General features: G+C 41.5%; 1 protein-coding gene across 1 annotated transcript in view; it reads right to left on the bottom strand.

Moving 5' to 3' along the window:
* Positions 1–14,765, bottom strand: part of DPY19L4 (dpy-19 like 4 (C. elegans)) — a 29,479-nt gene extending 14,714 nt beyond the window's left edge. The window contains exons 1-10 of the mRNA XM_018567224.1: positions 14,738–14,765; positions 13,823–13,861; positions 13,418–13,540; positions 8,581–8,705; positions 6,723–6,813; positions 6,511–6,632; positions 6,043–6,188; positions 3,642–3,765; positions 2,632–2,766; positions 121–252 (exon numbers count right to left, since the gene is read on the bottom strand). Coding sequence (XP_018422726.1) covers positions 121–252; positions 2,632–2,766; positions 3,642–3,765; positions 6,043–6,188; positions 6,511–6,632; positions 6,723–6,813; positions 8,581–8,705; positions 13,418–13,540; positions 13,823–13,861; positions 14,738–14,765 — 1,065 coding nt within the window. The remainder of the gene's footprint in view (positions 1–120; positions 253–2,631; positions 2,767–3,641; positions 3,766–6,042; positions 6,189–6,510; positions 6,633–6,722; positions 6,814–8,580; positions 8,706–13,417; positions 13,541–13,822; positions 13,862–14,737) is intronic.
* Between the last annotated feature and the right edge of the window lie 2,365 nt (positions 14,766–17,130).

The following is a 17,130-nucleotide window of genomic DNA, read 5'->3' as shown; positions in this document are numbered from 1 at the left end:
AGTTATAAAAACCTTAATGCAGACTGATAAGATCAAGTGGATATCTTTAACAAATATAAAATAGCAAAATCTAAGAGGTATATACGCAACTCATAAGGCTCCAATTCCATCATGCTGTACCTGAAGGCTTTTGGCAATCATACAACCCACAACAAGGCTTAGCAGAGGGGATGTCAGCAGAGCAGAGTTCTCAAACTGTAGTAAATATCCCAGGAACACAGAGAACAGGTACATCTTATGAATTTCATGCACCTAAAAAAAATAATACACAATTCCATCAAAAATATTCTACATTGAAATGGAAAACTGCAGCAGAACAGCTTTAGGGTGCATTCACAGCTCTGTGCTTTGTTGCGGATGTGTTAAAAAACAAAACAAACCCTGTCTGCTTTATTTCTGGGGCGTTTTCCAGAAAGAATGTGCCTTTCATTAGGAGAAATGTTAAGGATTCACATCCTGCCAGGATTGTAGTCAGTAATGATACATTTTACTCATTGGCAGAGGAGGAGGAGGCTGTAGAAATCTAAATCTGACCATACATGTTACTATCCGATTATGCAATCTTTTTTAGTTCTACCTACAACTATGTAGCGCAGGGGCTACCTGGCTGCACACACAGGATAGACTGTTCAGGAAGACACATTACACCTTTTAAGTAAACATAAAAGGAGATTGTACAATCAGCGTAATATATCTCAAAAAGAATAAAGTGGAATCAAGTCACAATGATAGCAGACAAAAGTGTGAAAAGCTGGATATACATGGTTGGAATTTTATACCGAGGTTTGTAATAGGGATGCACCGATACCAATACTACTGTAGTATCAGTGCCGATACCTCGTACTTGCCCAAATGCTCCGATACGATAACGGAACTTCAGGTCAGAGGGAGATCGCCCTCTGACCAGCAGTGCTGAGGGAGCATGGAGCCGGCTTCCTTTCCAATCAGGAAGCCGGGCAGCGGGTTATGACTCGCCTCCCGGCTTTCTGATTGGCTAGGAAGCCGGCTTCACTTGTTGCTAGGCAGCCTGGCTTCCTAACCCATCAGAAAGCTGGGCAGCACATCATGACCCACCTCCCGGCTTCCTGATTGGTCAGGAAGCCAGGCTACCAGGCAACAAGTGAAGCCGACTTCCTAGCCAATCAAGAAGCGGGTCATGACGTGCCACACGGCTACCCTGATCGGCTAGGAAGTCGGCTTCACTTGCTGCTAAGCAGCCTGGCTTCCTGACCAATCAGAAGGCCAGGCGACACCTCATGACCTGCTGCCCACCTTCCTGATTGGTCAGGAAGCCAGGCAGCCTCAGGAAGTGAAGCCGGTGTTCTTTCAATAGAACACCGGCTTTTCAGGCAATTAGGTTATGAACCGCCGCCCGGCTTCCTGATCATCGGGGCACAGGACACCGGTATAGGCGAGTACCGAAAAAAATATGTCGGTACTTGATACCGAAAAGCCGGTATTGATGCATCCCTAGTTTGTATGAAAGCTCTTAGAACATTCAATAATGCTATCAAAGACTTGAGAAAGTCATTCAAATTGATTTTGGAAATGAATGGAACTTCCCAAACGAAAATCACATTAACAATTAGAATGTCATTTGTTCGAGAAAAAAAACTTCCATCCTGCATCTCAGTTTGACCCAATCAACTATTAGAAAATTGAATAAATGTTACAAAAACAATTTGAATCATAAAAAATTCTAACCATGATCCCACTCTCACTCACTGGTATACAAGTTACAAACAAGTGAAAACCAGCACTAAGGGAAACAGGTAGGACACCATCATGACGTCCTCCTAAAATCCCTAGTTGCTTGGTGGTCTCTGGCTTCAGTGCTTTTGGAGCTACTTACTCGGAACAAGCATACAGCAAGTAAAGTCATAACATATGATGTGCATACTTGTCCCAGATCAGTGATTCAGGAAGTACTGAAGCCACTGAGCCAGTATAATAACCAGGCAGCTAGAATTTCCAATGTCAATGTTTAGGTGCATCTTCCTCCTTCACTGGTAATAGATAGCATTAGATGAGTCGGGTCGGTGTTATCGGTTTATGACGCGTAACAGCTTTAAGATTTATACTAAAGAGATGTGATCTGTGATCAGAACACATTACTAATATTAAAGTGACATTAAAGTCAAAAATCTTTTTCCCTCCCCCCAATGTTAATTAAAGCACTTACCTTAAATTATGTTTTTTAATCCGATCTTCTTCTTTGCTGTCCTTTTCATCTGCCCCTCCAGCGCTGTGGCGAGTCTCTGATCCAGCGCTGACTGTTCTGAGCTTGCTGGCACTTCCTGTCCAGCGGTGTCTGCATGCGGGTGCACGCGTCTATAGACTTACCTTGTGTCTCTCCTTGCGTCCCGGCCGAAAATGTGAACTGCGCATGCGCGCCCCAAGATGCTTTGCGGCCGCCCAAGAATTTTCACATTTTCGGACGGGCGCGCGCGGGTAAGACACAGGTAAGTATTAACCCTTTTCAAAGCGTTTTTTTTTTTTACACTGCATTTATCTACTGCTTGCTAGGAGTAGATATATGCAAATACACCGGAGGGTTTAATAACACTTTAAATACTTGCTCACATTCAGTATTTCACAGATTGCTTTAAATATATACAACAGACAGGTTACCTTCTCTTTCTTGACCAAGGAGAGGCCATCAAGCAGACAAAGGGATAAGGCTTGTATGAAAAGCAGGTAGTGGCTGTACTCCCACATCATTATAAATGTGTAGGTAGATGCACTCATCAACAGGTAACAGAATCTCTGGAAAGATAACAGATTCATTAATATCATTATATTAAATAGCGCAACTTGGAATCACAAGTTCAAACTCTGGTTCCCTGTGCCATTGACTTGTAAACTAGGCTGGGAATGCTAGCTGGTGTCATTATCCAAATATGGAAATGATCATATCTGGTCAACGACGTTATCCAGGATCCCCACCCCTTTGTTTATATTCAGCAGGGAATCTCCCAGTCAGCAGCTGAACGGGGCTGGGAATTTGCCACTGGTTAACAAGACCCGACCAGGAAGCTATCACATTGATAACACTCCAGCACAAACATGCCCTGCTCCTTCCTACACAGTGTGCCCACTTTGTAGTAAAGAACAGGGGGTGGTTGCATGTCTGGCTCTGCATTCCAACTTAGACTTAGTCTTAATTACCTTGTTTCGTTACCTACAAACTGGCAGTAACTATTTTACCCCTTTGTAACCAGGGTAGTTGCGCTAGGATATATTTACAGAAATTAACCAGCTGAAGCAATATCTATCAACGTGATCAAGTGTAAGCCGGGGTGCTGCGCTTGGTTGTGTGTGCTCCACCTTTTAATTGGTCTTTAAGTTGTGTGGAAATGTGAAAATATCACAAACTAAATACAGTGCCAGTGATCAAATCCTAGTTGCGGCTGTATAATGAAAATACAAGTCGAAAAAAGGAAGGTAAATGTGTTCGTGAATAAAAATTAAATATTAAGTTAACAATGTAAATATCGCAAAATATGTGTAGCATGTGTAAATAAATAAAATATAATATTGTCGTGTGAAAACAAGTTATATTGTGAATAATAAATAAATAAATAAATTAGCTGTGCCCCCCGTGACCAATCAGAGAAGGACATTTTGTTCAGACATCTCACCTCTGCAGTTAAATTGCTGTTGTTTCTTAAAAAGCCAGTGAGTGCTGCCACCTGACATGCAAAGTATGGAAGAGCCCAGTTTTCTCTCAGAGGAATGGAGTCTTCCATTCGGGTGGTATCTGTCCTGAAATAAAGTGTATTTATATATGTAAAGCAGCTTTAGCTAAATTAGAACTTACCCTTTGCTTATCGAATAGGCTTTAGCGATGAGCCATCTTTTTCACATAGACATGATACTTAACGTGTACGTAAACCCTAGCAATTCACTTTTTTGCACCCTTTTGTATGGTAAATATTCCATTAAAAGCATTTAGTTAAATCTGTTCAAGAAGTGCAAAATTACCTGTTGATAATGTCAGGAATGCAAAGCTGTACTGTGCATTCTGAGGTTATCTCAAAAAGTCCTCCCAGTTCTTATAAATGCCTACAGAACAATTACTCCCTGTCGTGGAGAAGGGTAGAGGGGAAGGGAATCAGTAGTTTAACCCAATCACTGCCACCAATGTATGATGAAGGTCACATGCCCCGTAAAACACGTCAGCCATTTGCTGATTTTTATATACACCGCAGACTGAAGCAAGTAGATCAGGAGATAATTTAATCAAGTCGCAGCCTTTCAGTGGGTTCTACTTTGATCAGACAAGCTCTATCATTCTTTTAAAGTACGAGTACCTGTCTTGTTTTTCTGAATAATAAAAATAATTTGTGAGGACAAGGCGCTCGGGTTTTTGTTTTGTTTGTTTTTAAGTGGATTAGACTTCCCTGTCTTGTATGTTGAGCTACCCACTTCCAACGGATATTCTGCCAGCTGTGGTGAAAAGGGTGAAGACTTGGTTTGAGGATAGTGCTACATTGCAGTTTTAGAACAGAAAGGGTTAGAACCTCTGTCCCACTGAAGAGATTTCCTCCCACTTCCTGTCCTGGAGATGCAAACAAGAAATTAGAGGAAATATTTACAAAAAAAAAGGCAATCCCCTTCTTAGACAGTTGTCACAAAACAGATTTCTCTTTAACTTTTGGTCTAGTGACAACTGTGAAATGTTGGATTTCCTGTTACTTTCTGTCCCATGATAGTGATCACCAAAACAGACAGAGAGGGGGGTCACAGACAGTAATAAAAAACCTGATGGGGGTTCTAATCCTTCCTTACACTATGAAAAGAATATTGGCTGTGCATAGACTTTAATACTAATATATACCACTGTAGGAAGGATTAGCTTCCATGAATTAGTTAGCAATCAAACATTGGCAATGTTATTAGAGTGGCAGACAGCTAATATCAGGGAAATGCTGACCTCTCTGAAAGTTTTACAGCTTGAATTGTGTATCTGATAGTTTTATTGTGAATAAGCAATCATGTTTATTTGTTAATCAGAGTAAAAGGTCAGCTCCAAGTTGGGAAATAAACAATGAGAACGTATTCCTACTTTAAGGAGATCGGCTCTGTCCAGAAAATGCGCTCAGAAATAAATTCCACCTGTACCTGTTAATAATAAACCAGGCAGCCGTCAACATCCCAGCCAGCCACGTGCCGCTCATTATCCAACTGATGACAATATAGGTGGACAGGTAGATTGCATAAATCATGCCACTCGTCACCATTACCAGGCATCCAACAAACAGCTTTGCAAAACGTTGCACAGCAACACCTGCGAAGAAGAAACAAAATACATGAATGCCTACTTAATCTATTTGAAAAATATCTTTAATAGCAACTCTCCCCAAAAAGCACACATTTAATTTACTAATCTGTACTGAGATTGTAGTCCATCACAGGAGTGAGCTTGGAGCGGTGGCTACTTTACAACACACACAGGGACCATGGGGAACAAAAGTAACCACCCTCCAAACCTCCAGAAGGAAGGACAGTGTCGGCACCAATTCAGAGATGATTTGAGGATCTACAGCCGGGTGATACACAAATATAGGGCTGTAACTAATGATTATTTTCATAATTGATTAGTTGGCCGATTATTTTTTCGATCGGGTAAAAAGAATAAAACGAATACCATCCTTAATTTAAAATAAATACGCAAATGCAGTGTTACAAACTAAGTTTACTTCAGAATAAAACTGCATGCACAATTGTTTGCAATCACACTGCACTGGAACACACGGCATTGTGGTACCGTACATTCCAGTAAGGGCAATCACACTGTGGGTGGGAGGCGCATTTGGGGTGCCATTGAAATGAATGGCACTGCAACGCACCTCCCGCAGCAGAATTTGTCAGGCTGAAACCGAAAATGACTTTTTTCCCACCTTTTATCATTTTTTCTTCTTCTTAAATAATTGTATTGTAAGCCCATGGTGCATGAATAGTAAGGATGCACCGATACTAGTATCGATATCGGTGCCGATACCGAGTATTTGGGCGCTCAGAAATAAATTCCACCTGTACCTGTTAATAATAAACCAGGCAGCCGTCAACATCCCAGCCAGCCACGTGCCGCTCATTATCCAACTGGTGACAAACAAGGCACCAATATATATTCCCTGTAGACCAAATATGATTCCGATGTAGAAATATACGGGGTCCATCGTACCCTGTGAAGAGAGTAGACAGTGGTGAGAAGAAACCAGCTCTGCCTTTGTTCTGTGATCCAGTCCAGGAAACCTCCACTGATGGGAAGGATTAGTCAAATCAAATCTATGATCCTTCCCTACAGCATGTGGCCTAGGCGTTTGGTCACATACAGCAAGTGTCCTGGGCATCTGGTCACATGATAGGCCTCCGTGGGATCCCACAGCAGCGTTTTTTGCAGTGCTACTGTTATGACTTTGAAGGCAGAAAAATGAATTTAACTTTAGCTCTTCTTTAGTTACATTTCTACTGAAATGTCCCTGGAGCCTACAGAGTAGACTTTACCTTACTCCCAGACATGTGATACAGGGCACTGGCTATGAGCTCCGGGTACAGGGTCATCTGCTGTACAGCATTGATAGTCTTCATGGGCACAGACCTATTGTTGTAAGCCAATTCAAATACACCTGAAATAAAGAGCAAAGCAATTCAAATTCAAACAGCAGGTGGCCCAAGACAAAGGCTTGATAACTTTTTCGCTATATAGATTATTATACCTCTTTCAAATGATGGGGCTCGAAGCATGTCTTTATAAAATGAATAATATACAGCTCCATCTCCCTGAAAAGTGATTTCTCGTTCAAGATCCTGGAGGAGAAGAAACAGTAGAGTGCAATACAGTGTTAACCATAGGCCCATGTTAATGGGTACTACCAGACATCGAGATCTAGTTTCCTATTCGGCATAAGTGCCATTCTGCTATTATTTTCTTTTTCCCCATAGAAACTGGAGCGCTTATTAAAAGTTTATTTTTGCTCTGCAGAAATTCCAACTGGAAGCAGATTAGAAAACTACCCCCCAGGTACTTATTATTTATTTCCACCGGAATTTGCATCACACACTCATGTGATGATCCTAATTGTGACTGTTGAGGGCACAACCCAAACTGGACTGCAACTTATTCAACCTTAATTCTTCTGGCCAAAGGACCCTCAGATTCTTTGGCCAAAATAGATCAGACCTAACCATTGGTAAGGTTTGAACATCATTTTGTCCAGAGGAAGTATTTTCATTCTAGCGGCGTGAAAAAGAAAGTACACCCACTGTGAATGCTATGGTTTTAGGTATCAGAACATAATAAAAAGCATCTGGTCTTTAGCAGGTCCTACAATTTGGTAAAAACAGCCTCATATGAACAACAACATATTACATCGTGTCATTATTTATTTATTTTACAAACATAAAGCCAAAATGGTGATGTTATGTGTGTAAAGGTGCCCATACACCTAACGACCATCGCAAAACTTTTGTCTTGCGATGGTCGTATGCTTATTGAAAGCTTGTACGATCTGCCTACCTTGGACGGGCAGATCCTACTTGCGATCATCAATCGATGACCGCAATGCAGAACGGGCAGTGTGCGCGTGTGCACACCGGCCCGTTCCACAGCTATCGAACAAGCAGGCTAGAAACCCGCCGACAATCGTACGATTCTCTGCGGGTTTTCGAGCATGCTGGTTCAACAAAAGACGTGCTAAAGTACAGTAGAAACGGTCGCATGCCTTCCATGCACTGTACGATTCTCGTACGATCGCGGGCTTTCCCGCGATTCTCGTACGAGAATCGTACAGTTTATGGGCACCTTAAAACGAAGTACACCCTCACTGCTTCCATAGGAATAAAGAAGCTAAGTAGCAGCCAGGTGCTGCCAATCAAATGTCCTTGATTAATTAATCATCAACAAGTGTGACCATCAGCCCACATTCATACCTACACGTTCCAGGAACACGTCATGTTCTGCGTTCGCTGCATGCCCCCACTGAATTCAATGGGGTTTAAACATGCGACAAAAAAAGATCATGTAGCAAATTTTACAGCATACGTTCTGCGGTTTTGACTTCCAAGTTTTTAATGTGTGCAAACGATGCATCTTCCTGGCTGCGTTTGGGGTGCCATCCCTTACTCCACGTGTCCAGAAGCTAAGTGTTATGTGCAGGACATGGCATGCTGCAAGGTAAGATTTGTATACTTTGCAGCAGCCCTCCACACACCACCTGCATCTTTGTAATGATAATTTACACTCCCAGTGTGGCGGGTAAACGATGATATTTTCTCATAGTTTGGCTTTAAGTTGTGTGCTGGAAATCAGAGTAAATTACTGTGTGCATTATGCGTGTCAGGAAAATATTTGCTGAGAAGTCTGCATTAAAATGATCTATGAAACAAGAGAAATGTTACTACTAGAGCTTGTGAGACAAAGTTAGAATGTCACATAAGATGACGCATGCCACCACAACTTCCTCTACTGTACTGCTATCTCCTCTGCCCATGACTTCCTGACATATTACTTGCTACCCCAGATCACAGCAACTGACAACGATTATATATATATATATATATATATAGCATTCTTACCCTCCGACTAGAAAACCAAAACTTGCGCTCATGATAGGTGGACAGGTAGATTGCATAAATCATGCCACTCGTCACCATTACCAGGCATCCAACAAACAGCTTTGCAAAACGTTGCACAGCAACACCTGCGAAGAAGAAACAAAATACATGAATGCCTACTTAATCTATTTGAAAAATATCTTTAATAGCAACTCTCCCCAAAAAGCACACATTTAATTTACTAATCTGTACTGAGATTGTAGTCCATCACAGGAGTGAGCTTGGAGCGGTGGCTACTTTACAACACACACAGGGACCATGGGGAACAAAAGTAACCACCCTCCAAACCTCCAGAAGGAAGGACAGTGTCGGCACCAATTCAGAGATGATTTGAGGATCTACAGCCGGGTGATACACAAATATAGGGCTGTAACTAATGATTATTTTCATAATTGATTAGTTGGCCGATTATTTTTTCGATCGGGTAAAAAGAATAAAACGAATACCATCCTTAATTTAAAATAAATACGCAAATGCAGTGTTACAAACTAAGTTTACTTCAGAATAAAACTGCATGCACAATTGTTTGCAATCACACTGCACTGGAACACACGGCATTGTGGTACCGTACATTCCAGTAAGGGCAATCACACTGTGGGTGGGAGGCGCATTTGGGGTGCCATTGAAATGAATGGCACTGCAACGCACCTCCCGCAGCAGAATTTGTCAGGCTGAAACCGAAAATGACTTTTTTCCCACCTTTTATCATTTTTTCTTCTTCTTAAATAATTGTATTGTAAGCCCATGGTGCATGAATAGTAAGGATGCACCGATACTAGTATCGATATCGGTGCCGATACCGAGTATTTGGGCGGTACTCGGTACCAAAATACAAGTATCGGTGCATCCCTATTGAATAGCTTCAGCCAGGAAATGACAGCTGCCAGTGGCAAGATTCCGCAGATGGCAGCTGAATGTAAATACAGCAGGTAGTGGGCTGGTGCAGCAGTCAGCCCGCTATTGGCCATTTCAAATTGCAATAGCCAATAGCAGGCTGGCTATTGCACCAGCCCACTGCCTGCTGTGTCCTCCTCCAAGAATGGAGGAGAGAGCTAGGGGATCCAACCAACTAATCGATAATGAGAATAGTTGACAACTATTCTCATAATCAATTATTATCAATGAATCGATTAGTTGGTTACAGCCCTACACAAATAAGATACATTATTGTTAATAGTTAAGGTACCTGGGTGTATTTATAAGATTTAACTCCTGAGTTTAGTGTCACTTTAAGATAACAAGTAATATTGACATATTTTTGGAACAAACGCAGGTTTCTTTCACTAACATTGTCTTTCTAAGTAATCTATACTTCAAGAGCCAATCTGTCCGGTAGGATTTTTTTAAATTTTTTTTTGGAGCCTGCTTAACTAACAACTAGAGAAAACCTCAAAAGTTAGGCGACTTTTGTAAATGACTTCTTGGCTCCAGAGATTTGCCCAGCCGGCTGTAAACAACAAGATGTAACAAAACTACTCTGACCAGTTTCATTTAAAAAAAAAAAAATTAGTGTTAATAAAGATAAAAAGTAAAAAGCCAGACAGAACCTCTGACACTGCAGACAAATGATATAGAAAGATAGCAATCATATACGTATCTATTTTTTTATGTGCTACACACAGCTAAGCACAAAGACTTAGAATTATGTCTCACTATCAGAGTCATTAATAAGACAATGGAAAACCAATAAGGGTGAGCCACGAACAATAAATGAATGCTGGTAAAAAGTGTACTTACTCTGAGATTTAATCATTGTGTGCTCATTTGAGTCATTTCTTTTCCAGGCAAACAGATAAAGGTCATATCGTGTTGGTAATAAATGTAGACATTTGCATGCACTTCTCCTAACTCACACAGAGGTTGTGTACAAACTACAGTCTGTATGCCTGCCAAGAACACCCCTACCTCCCAAGGTCTGCGTTACAATCGGCTTTTAAAAGGCACAGTGTTTAAATCTGATTCCATGCCATGCTCCTGTGCTAACAAACAGCCTGCTAATAGGAGGAGAGAGCAGAGTGTGAGATGGTTGGCTGCTTTACCCGTCACTGTCCAATGACAGGCTGGGGGTGGGAAAAGACCTGTCAGTTTTACTTAACTGTAGCAGAGAAAAATCAGGTCTTCTACCCTTACAGACAATGCTGTGCTGTGTGGCAGAGCTGTGCAAATTTCAAGACACAATGGACAGAAATACAATTTCTTTGGAAGGTAAAACTGCTTACATGTATTTATTTTACCCGTGGTTTAAGCTGTTTTCTTGGAGTTCATTTTTCAAGTGTAACTCCAGGATTTTTAAAAATCAACCCCCACACTGCAAGTATTAAGTGCTCATTTTTGTCTAGAGGTGCAAAACTGAAGAAATACTCAGCCGAACCTCGATAGCCTCAGTCTCTTCTCCCCAAGGCTCTGATGAAGAGTCGTCACGTCTAACAAAGGTATATTAGATGTGAAGATGACGAGGGACAAAGCACAGCCTGAGCGAAGGGGAAGAGAGGTCAGCGGTCACTGCCGTAGGACCGAGGATTCGGTGAGTATTTCTTATTTTTCGCCACTACAGAAAAAAAACGAGCAGTTATAGATGGGCAGAGATGTCCAATGAGATAAAGGAAGCACTGTTTGCCCAAAGTTTAAACAAGAACGAGCCCCATGATACGTGCCCAATGCTGGTTGACTGTCATGTCACTTTAGGGCATTGACAAGAAAACCCCTGATATGAATATCTGTGTTTTAGGTTAGTGAATTATGAGGTCACATTCACATATGGACTTACTGGGAACGCACGTCACAGGCATTTGTTTCCTGCATTTCACGCATGTTCCCAGTGATCGCCACTGGGTCCCTGGACTTGTACATGTCGCAATTTGGTGACATGCATTCTGCATTTGCTCAGCCGCATTTGGGGTGCCATTACCTAGTAATGGCAACAAAGGCGCTTTCCGCATTTATGCACGTATCGTGAATGCACATTAAAGTGTGCACTTTTGTACGCGTTTAAGGCACGTTCATGATATGCCCTGGTGTGAACGGGGACTTAAATAGTAAAGAAAGGGTGATGATGGCAGCTCAAGAGTTCAACTAGCTTCATTAAAGAAATATGTGACCGGCCTTTTCTGACCTCCTTCGGAAATTAGTAGATGCCTGTCAGTCCTGTCAATCCCCTGACTTCAGTACTTTTGTTTTATTAGTGACCTGGAGGAAGTATGGAGACCATAGGCAGATATTCCACGTATCCCTTTACAGATAATGATGACAACGTTGATGATGTCACAGGAAGACTGGTCCTGCCCAAACAGTGGACATGTATGCTCAAATGATAACTCCAAATGTACAAGATTTAGTATAATGTTGCTCGGTTTTGTGAACTCCAGGTTTATCTGATGTGGATTGTACTTTGGCAGGGACTCTTTGACAAGCCCAGCTATTTTCAGGAAAGTGATCATCACTGAGCTCACTGCACCCGTGCTGGGTACAATAATTGTATTGTAAGGCGCAGCACTAAATGGCTGAACCTAGTGTAACGAACACTGTGCTTCCTGCAGTTGTCCAGGATAACAGACCCTCCCTTAGGAGGTGAAGTGGCCTCTGTGTGAAATAATGAAGACTTCTTTCAAGCTTCATGATCCTGAGAACTGCTGGAGCGGATCAGGTTGGATATACTCTGCCTTCAACTGCTCTACAGCCACATACAATAGCTAGTCTGTACATGGCAAGCAGTGCAGGGTTGTGTCTTCACCAGGATTACAGGATACATGAGATGACTGCTGATGACCCAAGTAACACAAGACATCAGGTTATTTTACCTGATAACTTTAACAAAAACATCCCGTACATTGTTTATATATTGATTCATTTATAGATATACCAAAGGGTCTTCGATGTGGATATGATTTTAGAAACACATGTTAACCAGTCAGTGTCACCTGATGATGCTGTGCACATTAGGGATACGCCAAATGAAAATTTTAGAATTAAATAAAAAAAATTGTCAGGCCAAAACTAAAACCGACTTTTTTTTCCCCCAAAACGTTTTAAAATTGTTTTTTAATTAATTATTATTATTTTATTTTTTTACTGTTAGGGACTTTGGGCAAATATCAGGGGTCTGTTTATCTTCCTTTTAAAATAGAAAATTGATTAAGGACACAGAGTCCAAAATCTCCTTTTCTGCAGTCCCTGTTATGAATAAACAGGAAGTCTCTATACTGAGTGTTCCTGTCCATTCATAAACTAAGGAGATAGTAACTAATACTATGTCCACAATCATGAATGGACAGGAAGTGATTTAGAACACTATTCCTATTCATTTATAACTGGGGACACAGTAAGCATACTATGTCCGGAGGGCAGAGGGTAATCAGAAACAATAACCTTACAAGCACCAGGAACATACATGGACAGACTGGGCAACCCTACCAATTATTATTTACTGTGTGTAAAACAATAGCAGTCCTTGCTGTCTATGTCTCACAGTAGGAGCCACTCTAATTGAACCATGAAAGTGAGAAGCTAAAATCACGGACAACTCAGACACTTTTGAACATAAGCTCTGTCAGGATTTGCAGAAATGACAAATGCATAAGCACAACCTAGAATTGCGCAGTTTGTATTAGTAACCTTTGGAGGGAACAACAGAAGAGAAGTAGCAGAGAGGGACATCATAAGAGGAATAACTGTGCAGGATATACAGGACAACACTGCATAGTAAGCATAGATTTAAACACACAACTATCACCAAAGTCACAGGGTTTGGGTATATCAACAAAAAAGTCATCAAGAACTTCTTTTTATGTAAATATCTTACACTTTGTAGATCTTCCTGCTTTTTGCCTTGCTTTTGGCTTTTCAGTCTCCTCAGTGTCCGTCGTTTCTGCTTGTTCTGAGGATGAAGTCTTGTTCCTTTGCCTCAGCTCTTCTTCCGAGGCACCTTAACAAGACAATTAGATTATCAGTATAGACTTTCATTTTAACTGTACATGTATATATGTGATCAGCAATATTTGTTTGCAACATATTCATATTGCACTTCCTGCCTAGGTGAGCAGAGGCGTGCTTGTGCTTTGCAGCTCATCTTATCCCAAAGCCATTGGGATGGAATTAAAGTGCTATATTTATAAAACAGTGGTGACAGCTACCAAATATTTACTGCGAGTAAACCTTCCTGGTGGATGTGTCTTAAATTACAGTGAATGACTCACCTGTTGTCAACATTTTGTAGATGCCACAACTACTTCTTTATAAATATGGCCTCGCCCCTCCCCCCCCCTTTAAAAAGACATATTCAGTACATCTCTGCTATACATACATATTTTCCTGTGTATTGTCTCTTTAAAAACAAAGCAGAAGTACAAATACAAAACAAATCCTGATGATCCTGCCAGAAATCCAATGAGCTCCTAACTCACTGTAGTAGCCGACACCCTGCTGCACTAAAATCCCAAGCAGTGTTGTCAGTCATGACTATGAACAACTACTCTTTATGTTATGGAGATGAGGAGAGGGCTTCCCTTCTTTGTTCTGTAGTCCAGCAGTAACAAACGCACATACTTATATATTTGCCACTCCGTACAGCAATAATTAAAGTGACACTAAACTCAGGAGGTAAATTTTAAAAATACATTGAAGTACCTTAACTATTAACACAAATGTATCTTATTTGTGTATCACTCGGCTGTAGATCCTCAAATCATCTCTGAATTGGTGCTGACACTCTCCTTCCTTCTGGAGGGTGGCTACTTTTGTTCCCCATGGTCCCTGTGTGTTGTTGTAAAGTAGTCTTCATTCCAAGGTCGCTCCTGTGATGGACTACAATCTCATGTTTAGTTTACTAATCTGTATTGAGTTTGTAGTCCATCACGGGAGCGAGCTTGGAGCGGTGGCTACTTTACAACACACACAGGCACTATGGGGAAAAAAAGTAGCCACCCTCCAGAAGGAAGGGCAGTGTCAGCACCAATTCAGAGATGATTTGAGGATCTACAGCCGAGTGATACACAAATAAGATACATTTTGTTAATAGTTGAGGTACTTGAATAGATTTTGAAAATGTAAAGTGTCACTTTAATACAGTTAGAGGTTAAATTTTAAAAAAATGCCGTTGTAGCAAACTCTCCCAGACACATACCTGGCCTTCCCAATGAGTAAAACCCCATAATCTTTGCTTACCTTCTTTTTCCATGTTGAGAAGCTTGGAATGTATTGCAAAGTTGAGTCTATGAGATGTAAGTTGGGAACCTGGCTGTGTAGCACACCATTAATATGCAGTGCAGTTACAGCATGGAGCCGCCGTGATTACTGGGCACAGCAGGGTGTCGATTTATCACTCCGAGTCATTGCAGACCTTCAGTAACACAGAGCAGAGAGGTTAACACTTACATGTAACAATGCCAAGAAACACCACTATACATCAATATCTCAATCTACAAATGGCAGTGAAAACTGTGCTACACACGGCTATCTAGATCTGCTGGCCACTAAAGTGTGGATTTACCATATGATTGACAACCAGCTCCATTTCAAAGGCCTCACGTGACCTCCAACTCCTGGAAACTTCCGTTTTTGATTAGAAAAATGTAAATGAAAATATATCATAAATACAACACACTACACCACAATGAGCAGCACCAATAATGCTTCATTACAGATATGCAGAGTAGAAGGAATAATGTTGAAGGAGAATTATGGGGTGAGTGAAAAACACTCATCCCCATAATTCAAGCCGACCTGTGACACTGAAGCTTTCACAGGTCAGCTCTATTGATCGGGAAGTCAGAGAACACATACAGCCAATCGCTGACTTCTAGGGCTGCAACTAATGATTACTTTCATAATCGATTAGTTGGCCAATTATTTTTTCGATTAATCGGATAAAAAAAAGTTTAAATAAATACCATCCTTAATTTAAATTAAAATACACAAATGCAGTGTTACAAACAAAGTTTACTTCAGAATAAAACTGCATGCGCAAATTTTTGGCAATCGCATGGCATTGTGGTACCGTGCGTTCCAATGCAGACGATCACACTGTGGGTGGGAGGCGTGTTTGGGGTGCCATTGAAATGAACGGCACTGCAACGCACCTCCCGCAGCAGAATTTGTCAGGCCGAAACCAAAAATGACTTTTATCCCACCTTTTATCATTTTTTTCTATAACTGTATAGTAAGCATATGGTGCTTGGAAAGCTTCAGCCAGGGAATGACAGCTGCCAGTGGCAAGATTCCCCAGACGGCAGCTGAATGTAAAAACAGCAGGTAGTGGGCTGGTGCAATAGCCAAACTGCTATTGGCCATTTCAAATTGCAATAGCCAATGCCAGGCTGGCTATTGCACCTGCCCACTGCTTGCTGTGCCCTGCTCCCAGCATGGAGGAGAGAGCTAGGGGATCCAACCAACTAATCGATAATGAGAATAGTTGACAACTATTCTCATTATCGATTAGTTGGTTACAGCCCTACTGACTTCCCGATCCTCTCCCTGCAGAGAGCATGAGATGACTCATGGCTCCTTGCAGGAACTCCCCCCTCTCCGATCCTCCAGCGCTGACTGGAGGAATGGAAGGGGGAGCGGGCAGGTACAGCTGGTTCTGCCTCCAGATAGGCAGAGCCCACAGTCAATCAGCCAGCAGAGTGGATCTCGACAGCATTGACAGGATCTATCCCAGCTGTGGCGCTCTCAGCATATATGCTGAGTTTTGGGTCACCGGAGAACACAGTGTATGTCCTCTCATGACACCACCTGTAACCTAATATACATCACCAGGATATTCTCACCTAATATATTTACCATAAAAGTTTAATATGATCCTCTTGTCGCCATAAGAAAATCTGCTAATTCTTTCATGATAGGACTTGGCAACTTTTCAGTCAATGAGACTCACTGAAGGGCAATATATTCTACTCACAGTTAGTATTTTACATTGCTAAAAAAAATAAAAGCCCATCTCTGGGTAAAAGATTGTCTCCTCCCACTCCCATTTCACCCATTCAGCCCAAAAAGTTTAATGAAATAAATAAATAAAAACAAAAGATTTTTTCTTTTTTAAAGCCCTTCGCAACCACTGTTTTTGGAGCTCCGGGGTGTGTGCATTGTTACAAAAACAAAAAAAAGTGGATAGTGAAATCACTGCACACAAAAAACTGCACGCGGGTGCTTGGTCTTCCCAAAAAAAAAACTGCTTGAGTAATTATTCTTCTTGGGGCTCATTCACACTGAGGTGTTTTATCATTTGGGAAAACCCATTTAAATTCCCGCCCCGGGTTTGGTCACAGATCGGTCCACACTTCATTGCAGGTGTGTGTATAGAGGTTCAGGGGGGCGGTACACAGGATTCAGTATAAGCATCCTTCTAGGAGACCTCATGGACACAAAGAAACCACACTCTAATACCATTTAGTGCAACCACCTGACCAAAGCCTCAGGGCCCATTCATGTATGCGGAGCTAAACACCTGCTGTGTGCAGGGAAACAATACAGCTGTGTTCACATCTGTTAACAAAAAGCCACTTGCAGATCCATAGA

This window comes from Nanorana parkeri, unplaced genomic scaffold (assembly GCF_000935625.1).
Source record: "Nanorana parkeri isolate BGI_ZX_2015 unplaced genomic scaffold, ASM93562v1 scaffold1023, whole genome shotgun sequence".
Taxonomy (NCBI): domain Eukaryota; kingdom Metazoa; phylum Chordata; class Amphibia; order Anura; family Dicroglossidae; genus Nanorana; species Nanorana parkeri.
Note: the sequence above shows the minus strand (reverse complement) of the source record. Positions and strands in the feature narration are given on the sequence as shown.